The sequence below is a fragment of the Suricata suricatta genome, chromosome 10, assembly GCF_006229205.1.
Source record: "Suricata suricatta isolate VVHF042 chromosome 10, meerkat_22Aug2017_6uvM2_HiC, whole genome shotgun sequence".
NCBI classification, from domain to species: domain Eukaryota; kingdom Metazoa; phylum Chordata; class Mammalia; order Carnivora; family Herpestidae; genus Suricata; species Suricata suricatta.
This window is the reverse complement of record NC_043709.1, coordinates 96,911,033-96,925,649: the sequence shown is the minus strand read 5'-3', so window position 1 is coordinate 96,925,649 and position 14,617 is coordinate 96,911,033. Positions and strand designations below refer to the sequence as shown.

General features: G+C 39.1%; 1 protein-coding gene across 3 annotated transcripts in view; it reads right to left on the bottom strand.

Moving 5' to 3' along the window:
• Positions 1 to 13,544, bottom strand: part of CD163 (CD163 molecule) — a 34,619-nt gene extending 21,075 nt beyond the window's left edge. For all 3 annotated transcript variants that reach the window (XM_029955107.1, XM_029955108.1, XM_029955109.1), the window contains exons 1-6: positions 13,392 to 13,544; positions 12,212 to 12,298; positions 10,888 to 11,208; positions 7,609 to 7,929; positions 3,930 to 4,250; positions 1,881 to 2,201 (exon numbers count right to left, since the gene is read on the bottom strand). In XM_029955107.1, the coding sequence (XP_029810967.1) occupies positions 1,881 to 2,201; positions 3,930 to 4,250; positions 7,609 to 7,929; positions 10,888 to 11,208; positions 12,212 to 12,298; positions 13,392 to 13,422 (1,402 nt within the window). In that variant the 5' untranslated portion in view covers positions 13,423 to 13,544. The remainder of the gene's footprint in view (positions 1 to 1,880; positions 2,202 to 3,929; positions 4,251 to 7,608; positions 7,930 to 10,887; positions 11,209 to 12,211; positions 12,299 to 13,391) is intronic.
• Between the last annotated feature and the right edge of the window lie 1,073 nt (positions 13,545 to 14,617).

Sequence of the window (14,617 nt, the reverse complement as noted above, 5' to 3'; positions counted from 1 at the left end):
GAATGGGAAAAGATAGTGGCAAACGACATATCAGATAAAGGGCTAATATCTAAAATGTACAAGGAACTCACCAAACTTCACACTCACAAAACAAATAAAAATAATACAGTGAAGAAATGGGCAGAAGACATGAACAGACACTTCTCCAAAGAGGACATCCAGATGGCCTACAGACACATAAAACGATGCTCAACATCACTCATCATCAGGGAAACACAAATCAAAACCACCCTGAGATACCACCTCACGCCAGTCAGAGTGGCTAAAATGAACAAATCAAGAGACTATAGATGCTGGCGCGGGTGTGGAGAGATGGGCACCCTCCTATACTGTTGGTGGGAATGTAAGCTGGTGCAGCCACTCTGGAAAACAGTGTGGAGGTTCCTCAAAAAACTATCGATAGAACTCCCTTATGACCCAGCAATAGCACTGCTAGGGATTTATTCAAGAGAGACAGAACTGCTGATGCATTGGAGCACATGTACCCCAATGTTCATAGTAGCAATGTCAACAATAGCCAAAACATGGAAAGAGCCTAAATGTCCATCGCCTGACGAGTGGATCAAGAAGATGTGGTATATATACACGATGGAGTACTACATGGCAATGAGAGGGAATGACATATGGCCATTTGTAGGAAAGTGGATGGACCTTGAGGGTGTCATGCTGAGCAAAGTAAGCCAGGCAGAGAAGGACAGATACCATATGTTTGCACTCATAGGTCTAACAGGAAAACAGGAGAGACATTACTAATGGAGAACCAGGGGGAGCGGAGGAGGGAGAGAGAGTTGGGGAGTGAGAGGGATGCAAAACTTGAGAGACTATTGAATGCTGAAAATGAACTGAGAGTTGAAGGGGAAGGGGGAGGGGGGAAAAGAGGTGGTGGTGATGGTGGAGGGCACTTAAGGGGAAGAGCACTGGCTGTTGTATGGAAAACAATTTGACAATAAAATATTTAAAAAAATAAAGATAGAGCCTAAGATTCAGTCATGCCAGTTTATCACACATATTTTTAAGCTCATTTGGTGACATTCCCATGAAAGACATATTTAAGGTCTATCTTAAAATTTTTAATCCTTCTTACTCTTTCATACTTCTATCGGTTTAAAAATGACTCAACTGTTTTGTTTCATAACAAATAAGCAAGGTAAAAGAGGAGAGAGAGAAAGAAACCAAGAAACAGACTCTTAACTATAGAGAACAAATTGATGGTTACCAGAGGGGAGGTGGGCAGAAGGATGGGTTAAATGGGTGATGGGTAGTATGGAGGGACGGCATTTGTGATGAGCACCAGGTATTGTATGTAAATATTTTTTAATATTTTTATTTATTTTTGAGAGAGACAGAGACTGAAATAAGCAGGGAAGGGGCAGAAAAAGAGGGGGCCACAGAATCAGAAGTAGGCTCTAGGCTCTGAGCTGTTAGCACAGAACCCCACATGGCACTCAAACTTGAACACATAAACTGTGAGACCATGACCTGAGCCAAAGTCGAATGCTTAACTGACTGAGCCACCCAGGCGCTGCATATGTAAGTATTGAATCACTAATTTGTACATCTGAAACTATTACTACACTGTATATTAATGAACCAGAATTTAAATAAAAACAAAAGCAAAAAAAAAAAGAAACAAAAAGAAAAATTACTCAAAAGCTAAAGTAGACAAAAAGCGAACACAAAAATAAAACACAACACCTGGGACCAAGGTGCAAAATGAATTACAAGTTTCTCTGAAATTCACACAATGGAACTGATATTTTCTGGTTGCTGGAGTGAGATCTAGTCATAGGGACCAAGGTTTCTCATCAGTTTCAAGGATGGTACTAGAAATTTACACTCTTGGAATTCAAGTTCTTAACACTGTCGATAGAAAGTCTTACCTGAGCAAGTAACTTTAGCTTCATCGTAGTGATCACAGCTAAGTCCACCCCACTGCCAATTCTTGCAGTCCCAGAAAGAAGTTTCATTTCCACCACAGCTGCCTAAAAACAGCCATGTTGTTGGTGCCTTGGTTTTGGAAAAACTCTGATAGGACGTTTTGAGAGCAGATCCACATCCCAGCTGCCTGCAAACCGCATCGGCTTCTTTCAGTCCCCAGCTTCTCTCGCACACTTTCCCCACCAGTTTCTGAATCTCCACCTCCACTGCCCCAGCACAGCGGCTACCCCCGCCTACAAGTCTCAGCTCCAGATCTGATCCATCTGCAAGAGAAACACAAAATTAGTCCCTAGAAACATGTGGAGGTTGGCTCCCAAAAGATGTATTCTTTATCTTGCTCCTTCCCAGATACTGAGATATTTGAAAATCATGGCTTATCCATCCCCTGGCTTTTTTTTTAACAGCCAGTAGAGGCCATGACTTTGATTAAAAACAGGATTATAGGTTTAAGTTTTAAGAAAAAATGTCAGTGGGGGTGCCTGGGTGGCTCTGTTGGTTGAGTGCCCAACTTTGACTCTGGTCATGATCTCATGGTTTGTGAGTTTGAGCCGTGCATCGGACACTCTGATGTCAACATAGGGCCTGGTTTGGATCTTCCATCCCCCTTCTCTGCCCCTCCCCAGCTTCTTCTCTCTCTATAAATAAATAAATAAATAAACAAACAAACAAACAAACAAACAAACAAACTTTTAAAAAAAGGAAAAAATTGTCAATGGCAGAAAAAGACGAGCAAGTCAGAGATATTTTAAAAAGGCATAACATGTACCCCAATGTTCATAGCAGCAATGTCAACAATAGCCAAAACATGGAAAGAGCCTAAATGTCCATCGCCTGATGAGTGGATCAAGAAGATGTGGTATATATACACGATGGAGTACTACATGGCAATGAGAGGGAATGACATATGGCCATTTGTAGGAAAGTGGACGGACCTTGAGGGTGTCATGCTGAGCGAAGTTAGCCAGGCAGAGAAGGACAGATACCATATGTTTGCACTCATAGGCCTAACAGGAGAACAGGCGAGACCTAATGGAGAACCAGGGGGAGCGGAGGAGGGAGAGAGAGTTGGGGAGAGAGAGGGATGCAAAACTTGAGAGACTATTGAATGCTGAAAATGAACTGAGAGTTGAAGGGGAAGGGGGAGGGGGGAAAAGAGGTGGTGGTGATGGTGGAGGGCACTTGTGGGGAAGAGCACTGGCTGTTGTATGGAAAACAATTTGACAATAAAATATTATGGGGAAAAAATAAAAAAAATAAAAATAAAAAGGTATAACATTTTATGGGGTGTCTGGGTGGCTCAGTCAGTTAAGCATCTGACTTTGGCTCAGGTCATGATCTTGCAGTTTGTGGGTTCAAGCCCCGCATCAGACTCTGTGCTGACATCTTGGAGCCTGGAACCTGTTTGAGATTCTGTGTTTTCCTCTCCTCTGCTTACATACACTCTGTCTCTCTCTGTCTCACTCTCAAAAATAAATAAAGATTAAAAAAAATTTTAAAGACATAATGGGGACACCTGGGTGGCTCAGTCGGTTAAGCATCCAACTTCGGCTCAGGTCATGACTTCACGGTTCATGGGTTCGAGCCCCATGTCAGGCTCTGTGCTGACAGCTGGCTCAGAGCCTGAAGCCTGCTTTGGATTCTGTATCTCCCTCTCTCTCTGACCCTCCCCTGCTCGCTGTCTCTCTCTGTCTCTCAAAACTAAATTTAAAAAAACATTAAAAAATTTTTAAAAAGCATAACATTTTGTGTCTCAGAGCTCCAGGTAGATTTAGAATCTGAAACGTGGTCTCTAAGAAGAGCCTGAATAATTACTGGAGAAAATAGTCAGACAACCCTCCAAACTAGCCAAATAAAGGATATGTTTAAGATTCCTCATGACTGTAAAATAAGGAACAAGGAAATTAGTAGATATTTCTCTCTCTCACATATCACACCCAGTCCTACTCCTGGAGATCACAGGTCCTTCCTTCTCTGTTTTTCTTTTAACTTACCAGAACATGTCACACCAGCATCTTCATTATGATTGCAGTAGTGCTTTCCCCATTCATGGTGTCTGCACTGCCAGAGCGCGGACTCGTGTCCGAGGCAGGAAACACTGTCAAGCCAAATGTGTCCACTTCCTTCACTGGCATTAACTCGACCAATGGCAGTTATGGTAGTGGGGCATCCCAGGTGTTTACATGCAACAGCGGCATCATTGGTGTCCCAGCCATCGTCACACACTGTCCCCCATTCCCCTTGGAATCTCACTTCTAATCTCCCTGAACATTTGGTGACTCCATCCACCAGTCTCAGGCTCAGATCCGCTCCATCTGTAAGAAGGACACAAAACAAATCAGTGATAAAGAAACAAGAATTCGGGGGAAATATAAATAGAGACAGAAAAGAGTGATATAATATCACTGAAAATTATTGAATGTGGAGAAGGAGTGCCTTGGGCAAGAAGACAGGACTTTTCAGAATGGCCAGTGTCAGAAAGACAAGAAGAAACAAGTGTTGGCGAGGATGTGGAGAAAAGAGAACCCTTGTGCAGTGTTGGTGGGAATGCAAAGTGGTCCACTGTGGAAAACAGCATGGAGGTTCCTCAAAAAACAAAAAGAACTACCCTATGATACTACTAGGTATTAACCCCCCAAATACAAAAACACTAATTCAGAAGGATATATGCACCCCTATGTTTATTGCAGTATTATTTATAATAGCCAAATTATGGAAGCATCCCAAGTGTCCATTGATAGATGAATGGGTAAAAAGGTATAGTATATATTGGGGCACCTGGGTGGCTCAGTCAGTTAGGCGTCCAACTTTGGCTCAGGTTGTGATCTCATGGTTCGTGGGTTTGAGCCTTGAATCTGCAGTCTGCTTGGGATTCTGTGTCTCCCTCCCTCTCTCTCTCTCTGTTCCACCCCTGCATGTGTTCTCTCTCTCTCCCTCTCTCTCTCAAAAATGAATAAACATTAAAAAAAAGTGTGGTATATATATATATATATATATATATACAATGGAATATTACTCAACCATAAAAAAAATGAGATCTTGCCATTTGTGACAACATGGAACCAGGAAGGTATTATGCTAAGTGATAGAAGTCAGACAGAGAAAGGCAAATGTCATATGATTTCATTTATATGTGGGATCCAAAAAACAAGTTAACAAACAGAATCTTAACTATAGGGAACAAGCTGGTGGTTGCCAGAGGTGAAGTGGGTGTGGGATAAAGGGGACTAAGAGGTACCAGCTTCTAGTTATAAAATAAACAAGTTAGAGAGGTGAAAAGTACAGCACAAGGAATATAGTCAACAACACTGTAATAACTCCGTATGGTGACAGAGGGTAACTACACTTATTGTGGTGAGCAGTGAGTAATTTATAGATTTGCCAAATCAATCAATATAATGTATACCTGAAACTAACGTAACAATTATGTCACTGATGTTTCAGTATTAATTTTTAATAAAAGACAGACCTCTCCAGTACAGAGAGCATATACTTAAGAAAGAGTTCCTAACAGGAGATACAGAGACTAAATTTTATTTAGAGATTTGTTTGACCATCACAGAATTTTTATTGGAATTGTTTGTTAAATATATATTTGCATGTGTTTAGGTGATGCCCACGGCCCTGGAATGCCTCAGCACGTTTGCCTCTGATTGTAGTACCTAAATACTATCTGGTTTGTGTCATATGCCTGGTCCCTTTAGGACCAGTTCCTTAGTCCAAACATGAGCAAAGAGAAAAGGGACATCATCAGGACTACTTTCACCTTCCCCCCAATCAATAGTCCTCCAAGAACAGAACTTGATTCTGAACAGTATCTTACAATAAACACATTGCCCTTTTCCTCTGGTGGTTTTAGCATTTGCTGCCGCAGTGTTGTTTATTGTGACTCCTCAGCATTGAGAAGAAATGTGTTTGGGGCTTAGAAGGATTTTGGTGGGTAAACGGTAATGGAAGGTCCCCACTGTGCTTTCTTCTCTCCCAAATCCCTTTCACTTTCTTCAGCTAACAAAATCCATCTTCTCTGTAGGAGTCCCATTTTTCGTGGTTCAAACAATACATAGTCATGTTTTTCAACAACAAAAAAGCCAATTTAAGAAAGAAAAAGCCATGGGAATGCAAACTGATGCCACTCTGGAAAACAAAAAATTAAAACTAGAGCTACCCTATGACCCCGTAATTGCACTACTAGATATTTATCCAAGGGATACAGGTGTGCTGTTTCAAAGGGGCACCTGCGCCCCAATGTTTATAGCAGCACTATCGACAATATCCAAAGTATGTAAAGAGCCCAAATGACCATTGATGGATGAATGGATAAAGAAGATGTGGTATAATACATATATACATATATATATACATACATATATCTGTATGTATATATATATGTATGTATATATGTATGTATATCCGTATGTGTATATATATATATGTATACACACACACACACACACACAATGGAGTATTACTCAACAATCAAAAGGAATGAAATCTTGCCAGTTGCAACTATGTGGATGGAACTAGAGGGTATCATGCTAAGCAAAATTATTAGTTAGAGAAAGACAAATATCATATGACTTCACTCAGATGAAGATGTTAAGATACAAAACAGGTGAACAAAAGGGAAGGTAAACAAAAATAATATAAAAACAGGGAGGGGGACACAACATAAGAGAATCTTAAATACGAAGAACAAACAGGGTTACCGGAGAGGTTGTGGAAGGGGGATGAGCTAAATGGGTGAGGGACATTGAGGAATCTACTCTTGAAATCATTGCTGCACCATATGATAACTAACTTGGAGGTATATTAAAAAATAAGCAAATTATTAATTTAAGAAATTGAATTAAGTCAATAAAATAAGAAAGAAAAAACCAAAACCCCCATGGAATTGGTTCAAATGTTTGAATCTAGCCACGCGTGAAGCCAACTATACTCTGTGGATTCCTCAGTGTCCTGAGTCAGTATTCTGCTTCCTTAAAGTTAGTTTGAATTGAGTCTCCTCATTTGAAAAAAAAAAAAAAGGAGGGGGTAGGATCTGGTGAATACAGGATATCTTCACTATATTATACTTTCTAAACGTTCTCTGGGGTTCAAGACCTACTAGGTCTGCTTCCAGATTACTCAAGTGACAAAAGAAGAGTGTCACCTACTGTCCCTGTCCCCTGAGTAAGCATGGAACATGAAAGTCTCCAGACAGACACAGAGCCAGACAGTACCACAGCACTAGCATCAAGGAGGTCTTAATAGAAAACCAAATTATTTTTTATCATTTGATTCTGTGAATTTGAACTCATATTTTGGGAAGGCGTGGGTTTTAATGGGGTTAAACCCTTTTCAGGCAGAGGATGATACAGGATGTGATTTGCTTTCAAAATTCATCCCCAAAGCACAATTTTCCAGTTAAGTTGTTTCTTCCTTAATTCTTTTTCTTCTTTGTTATTTTGACTTCGATCTCGGCTTCACTATTCATCCTTCCTCCCTAACATAGGGACCCTCATTTCAGCTGTGGTAAAATCTCCACAGGTATCAGATCAGGAACCAGAAATTAGGTAACAACGTGATCAAAGAAGCAGGCTTCATTATGGTTTTAAGAGTTCAAGCTTTTGAGACTCTCACCCCCTTTCTTTTGTCCTCTCATGAAGAACAGAACCAACCCAGATCAGTCCTTACCTAAGCAAATCACTCCAACATCCTCAGCGTGATCACAGTTATGCTTTCCCCAACCTTCGTGCTTGCAGTTCCAGAGAGCTGACTCATTTCCACTGCATACAAGATCATCAAACCAGATTGGTCCAGAACCTTCTCCAAAATTAGCTGAACCAGAGAAACTGACAGCACTTCCACATTCAAGTTGTTTACAAACCACAGAAGCATGATCTATGTTGAAGTTATCATCACACACTGTTCCCCACTGTCCTTGGAACTTGACCTCTATTCTTCCAGAACAGTTGTTTCCTCCATTCATCAGCCTCATCTCCAAATTGGATCCATCTGGAGCAGAGAAAAGAACAGAGTTCAGAAGTGATTTTAGGAAATGAGTTTCCTCTGGATACTTTAGATTTAATGCTATCCTTAAAAATGGTGCCTTCTTTTGGATGCTTTACATAGTGGGGAATTTTAATCTTTTACTGACCAGCTAACAACTTGGATTTCATCTATACTTACTTACTTGGACAAAGTTTTACAGATTAAAATTTGCTTTCTGTTTTGTTTTGGTTCCTTCCAGGATTAAAACAAAACAAACACTTTTATGTAGAAACAGATAAATTTGACTCAAAGCACTGTTTAAAAAACTAGAAAAAAATAAAACGGGTCCGTACAATGAAGTAGCAAAAAATGGCAAACTGGTCATTTGTTGAACTTTAAAAACCTTTATTTTAATCTTGCTTTATCACAAATAGTTTAGAGCATGAAGAATCATCTGAAGTCAAATGTAAAATTAGAAACAGGAAAAAGCGAAAAATAAAAATGCATGCACAACGATTTGCAAGAGCAACCTGTCGTATACCAAATTAATAAACATTGAAGAAAAATAAATTGAAATAATTCATTTCCTACCAATATCCTCTTTGAATCAAAGCTTTTTTTACCCCCTTCCCCAATTCATCTGGTACCATCTTTGGCAAAGAATAGCTTTATCATAAAAAAAATTCTCTCTATACACTCTTCCCTAGATTTTTCTATGAGAACAAAAATACCTGAGAAAAGGAGATTTGGGGTGAAATTAGAGGACATCCAAAAAACAAAATCTGTACTTGAACAAAATGTTTAGAAGCACTTTTCTTTTTGAGAAAGTAACCCACTTTTAAAAGCTTTAAATACCAAGCAAAGACCTCTACTGAACAAGATTTTTTTTTATCCTGGACAACTTATAATAAGAAAAATAATAATTCACAATTAAAATAGGCATGTGGTGTCCCAAATGTATCACACATAGTACCTTCTTTAGTCTTCACAACATTATAGATTATTTCCACTATCCCTACTTCATGCATTCTCAATTTGCCTAATTGAGAATTAGGCAACAAAACAGGAAACAAACAAAACAGAAAGCAAATTTTAATCTGTAAAACATCATCCTTTGAGAGTAGGTATAGATGAAAATCCTAGTTGTTAGTTGGTATTTAAAAGATTAAAATTCCCCACTGTGTAAAGATCCTAATTGCCCATTATCCTTACTTCATGCATTCTCAATTTGCCTAATTGTCACAGGATCATACACCCAGAAAATAGTAGAGCCAGGATGCAAAAAGAAAAAAACAGTCTCACACCAGTGTTTATTCTCTTGACTTATACTCTATTGTCCCAGTGTGTGTGATAATAGCAAAATCTCCCAAGAGGTAGAGGATCTGATGTCTAAGTATTAATCAGGGTAGGGAAATTTCAGAAATACAGGCTCTGAACACTCATGAAAGTAAGGAGTCGTTGAGTGGCTAGGCATGCACCAGTTGGAGCTTTAGCTGTATAAACTTCAAAAAGCAAATTTGATAAATTCTATTCTTAAGTATAAAAAAACAGAAAACAAGAGTTAAAAGTGCTGCACTTTAGACTGCAATATAGTTAGAGCCTGGAAAGGTTTATTATGATTTTTATAGATCTTCTTTGCTGTAAATGCTCAGTGTAGATGTTATTGTTATTCTTCTCTATCTTTTCCCTATGATGATTAATGAGAAAAGACAAGAAGAAGAGGGAGGAGGAGAAGGAGGAGGAGAGGGAGGGGAGGAGGGAAGAAGGAAGGAAGGAAAAGAAAGAACTGAGTTGTCAAGCAATGAGAAGCTGTGAGCTATGAGGAAACTAAAGCTAATTTTTACCACCTATTATATACCAGTGTGCCAGTATCTCTACTTCCCAGTATTAAAGCAGTGAGTTTTAAGAAACTGAGGTTTAGAAAGATTTAACAAAATAACATTAATGAGTGGCTGATTAGGAATTTAGTCCCTCATTTTTGTAGATACTAGCGTGGGTTGCTCACATTACACTACAATGCCTGTATAGAGATGAGTCCTTTTTAAAACCAGCCCCATAGAGGAAATGGTCTCTCAGAAAGAGGCTAGGAGGTGAGAAAGTTGCATAAAAGCCAGTGAAATGAGCAAGGAGAAATGGGAAGCCTGGGTCTCTGAACTGGGTCATAAATATGACCTTGGAATCTGTCAGCAGAAAGGTCTGCCACATAACTTTCGGAGTTATTTTACGATCAACTGAGATAAAATTTTTATAAATTATAAGCCACCATATAAATGAAATGAACAGCACTGTACACCAAAAAAAGTGATAATACTCTGCAAAACATCTTTCCTCCAATAAAGGATTAGCCCTAGGAATATTTAGTTCCTGATTCAGCAAATCGATCAGTTAATGGACAAAAAGGTCAATGCACGAAAGCAGTGTGTCACTGAGAAAGAGGACAAGGAATGAACCTAGAGATCATGGTATTTTTATGTAAGGAGTAGAAACTCATAGTAGGTTTACTGACCAAAAAATTAAAACTGGTCCCTTCCTCATTGATTGCAGTGTTCAGAATCTTTTGATTGTTTTTTTAGGGGGTTTGTCATGCATTTTCTGGTCTATTAGCAACGGATTGGGTGGCTTTATACATGGACTAGATGACTCACAGCAAGCTGGCTCCTTTTCATTTTCAACCAATCTACATATTTGTTTTTCCCACAAAGCATTTCATGTCGAGGTTTTAAGGTTTTTTAAATGCTTACTTATTTATTTTGAGAGAGAGTGTGTGCATGTGTGCAAGCTGAGGAGGGGCAGAGAGAGAGAGAGAGAGAGAGAGAGAGAGAGCACAAGAGGATCCCAAGCAGGTTCTCCTGTCAGCACAGAGCCCAATACAGAGCTCAAACTCATGAATCTCAAGATCATGACCTGAGCCAAAACCTAGAGTCGGTCACTTAACTACCGAGCCACCCAGGCACCAGAGGCTTTGACTTTTGCAAGTCTTACCTGAGCAGGTCACGCCAGCATCCTGCTGATGAGTGCAGTTATGCTTTCCCCATCCTTCATGTTTGCAATCCCAGAGAGAAGATTCATTCCCTCGACAAGAAACATGATCCATCCAAATGCGTCCAGAGCCTGGCCTGGCATTAGCCCATCCAGTGGCTTTGATAGCAGTGGGACAACCCAGCTGCCTACAAATCACGGAGACCTCATCCATGCCCCAGTCATTATTACACACAGTTCCCCACTCCTCCTGGACTTTCACCTCCACTCTCCCAGTGCACCTGTCTTCACCATCCACTAGCCTCAGCTCCTTCTCGGCAACCCCTGCAACAATGGGTAAAGGCAGCAATTGGTTGGGATCTATAGAGCAAGTTGAGAATTATTGTTCTTTTGATTACTTTATTTATTTTTCAAAGCCAAATTGGAGAAACATTCCTGGACTCATCCATGGTACGTACGACAGGAGAATTCTCTTTGGAATACCAATATCAGCATCACAGGTTTCAGATGAAGTCATGACATAAAACCAGTAACACTAAGTAACACAATTCTGATATTCTTTATAACATCAACTTGCATGATCTCCATGGAGAGTGTACTATTTAAATAGCATACTTCAGAATTTTATAGGAATGAGCCATGTAAGTTTCTCCAAATTCCTAGGATCAATAGAAAGAGGGCTCGTGGTAAAAATAAAGAGACCAGTCATAAGGAATTTAACACCCATTGTACACATATATGTAAAACACCATGAAATTTTAAAATACTAGTTGAAATCTGCTCAAAACTTATCTACTTAAATGGCAATTGAGATGGAGATATTTTCCTATTATCTGTTTCCATAAAATAATTCCTTCTACCCCACAACCCCTCCCAAATGTCTCAGCTACCTTTCTATGATTATTTTAACTAACATTGAAATCTGTGCTCTCTGGCCTTCCTCAACACATTTTTAGGTAAATTTTGGCATTTGAGTTTATTAACATGGTCCCAAAATTCCATTTCATCCCAATAATTCTGGGTTTTTCCTCAGAAAAAAATGCTATTCCTTATTTTCTAGGTAGACATTATTTCAAATCTTTAAACAAAATGCAGTCTCCCCCTCCCCGTAACAGTTTATTTTATTCTGGGGGAAGCTGTGCTAATATTTTGTTCCCTTTTTTGGTGTCACATGGTTCATATCTTACTTTGTACTTTTAATATCTGATCTTTTCAAATCATGAAGTATGTTTTTAGATGCTGCTCAGCCTTCAGGAGAATTGTTTGCTTTTCAACAATTTTTGTCAGATTGGGCTAACACTGCAAGTAAATTCGACAAGGCACTCACCAAGAGAACTGGTGATCAAGCAGGAACTGAGAACTGAGACCACAGCCACAGTGGAGGGACCCAACAGGACAAACCATCTTCTAAAGTCTGTGAAAAAAAAAAAGGACAACAGTACTGTCTTCCCAAAAAAGAGCCTTTGGAGAATTTTGAGATTAATGAGGAAAGTCCAACCAAGACAAAGAACCTTTCCTTCTAAATGGCAAGGTGGACTGGACACATTCATCCCCAGGATCATATAGTCTCAATGAAATAGCTTTTGAAAATGTTCGTGTGTATAGGCAATCCCGGAGTGAGGAATTAGAAGCAAGTTGGGGAATTTCAAAAGCAGACCTTAAGATCTGGAAAATCATAAAAGTATCCAAGAAATTTAGCAGGGAGCAATTCCCTCCACAGGCACAGAACAATGACAGATGCCCACCTGATCCAGATGGTTAGAAGGCAAGTTCCATGAGGGAATGGATTTTACCTATCAAGTTCAGCACGGTTTCACCAGTACCTGGCACACTGCCTGCTAAGGGGAAGTTGAACATTGATGGAATAAAGGGACAATGTTCCTTTTCGAAAAACCAAAATATTGGATATACCGTAAAACTCTAAAGCTTTTTTTACTCTCACTTCTTATTCTTACTCTAACCCAACACTTGTGTATGAGTCCAAATGCTTTGGTAACCACACAGGAGCATCCACTTTGGGATAAGTTACTGAACTGTATGCTTATGACTCATGCTTTCGTGTGGCATGCTATCCTTCAATAAAAAAGCTCTGAAAAAAATTAAAAATGCTAAATGAGCTTAACACATCCATATACATCAAGAAGTAGATTTCAACACTCAGGGATGTTATTGTATAGTTCCTCTAGGTAATCAACTTTCAATCAATACTCATTCCAGCACGTTATACCTTTCCTAACTATTGTTTCCAGACTCAATACAGTTCTAGTTCAGTTCAGCTCCTTTCTGAATCTCACCTCCATGGTCTGACAAAACTGATGCCAAATCTAATCTTTAGCTCCCATCTTCAGTTTGGAATCTGTTGCAGACACAAGTTATTGCAATAGAAGCTTAATGCTCATTTCCCATACCTTACTGATGCCAACCACTATTAAGTAAGATCTGTTGACTGCCAGAATAATTTTATGCTACATTAAAAGACAAATGTGAAATAAATAAGAAATGTTTACCAGTAGATCCAGACTTTCCATGTAGCACCATTCTGAGTTTGTCCAGTCCAAAGTTTGAATGATTTCTAAATCCTCATGTATTATTCCCTAGAAATGTTCTGTTAAAGAAGAAGACCATTAAGAATTCTAAAACATCATCTCACTTCTGCACACACACACACAAATCCAGAAAGGCTGCATTGTGGGAGGTGGAGTCAACCAAAAAAAGGAAGTCATTCAAAGAGTGAGGTTCCCTTTCATACTCATGTTTTCTGCGGCATGGGACATGAAACAACTAAAGGAAGTTGAGAAACATTTACTACAGATTTTAAAAAATTAAGGGGAAATATTAACTCGTGTATTGTTGTTATAGAAATGAATATTTAGATTTCTGTACTTTGTTTTGGACTAATACATTAGAAACAAAAAGGACAGGGGCACCTGGGTGCCTCAGTTGGTTAAGCATGCAACTTTGGCTCAGGTCATGCACTCATGGTTGTAGTTTGTGAATTCGAGCCCCACATCGGGTTCTGTGCTGAGTGCTCAGAGCCTGGACCCTGCTTCTGATTCTGTGTCTCCCTCTCTCTCTGCCCCTTCATGCTTGTGCTCTCTGTCTCAAAAAAAAATAAACATAAAAAAAAGAAACAAAAAGGACAATCATGCAGTGAAGTTGTGCCAAAAAACCTAAAGGGAAACAAACAAAGCATAATTAATATGTTTTACAATTAGAAGCACTCTTAATACTAGTACCATAATCAAATGTGCCAAATGAATAATTTTGTGTAGATTGTCTTTAGACAGCACGTGTATTTCTTTTCTAATAAAATGAAGAGAAGCAATAAAATTAGCCATGACCATTACATATACTAAAAATGGTGAAATAAAAATTTACAAGACATAATTTTAGTTCTGAATATCTCAAGTTCAAGGGACAGAAACATATACATTAACGATAATAAACACAGGCTCAAAGCACAGGGTGGAAAAATAGAGGGGAAAAAAAGTGGCCATGCCAAGCAAGATACAGGAATAAGCAGTCAGAAACTTTTCTTTGAGAAGATGCTTAAGTTGTGTCCTAAAATATCAGAAGGACTTTGCCCAAAAGAAAAAACGGTAAAAGGATGTAAAGTATCAGAAACAACACATACAAAACAATACAGGCACGGGAAAGCATGGACATTTGATGGCTCATGATGCATAAATATTCTCAGGTGTTAGTGGGGGTGCAGAACAGGTGAGTTAAAGAG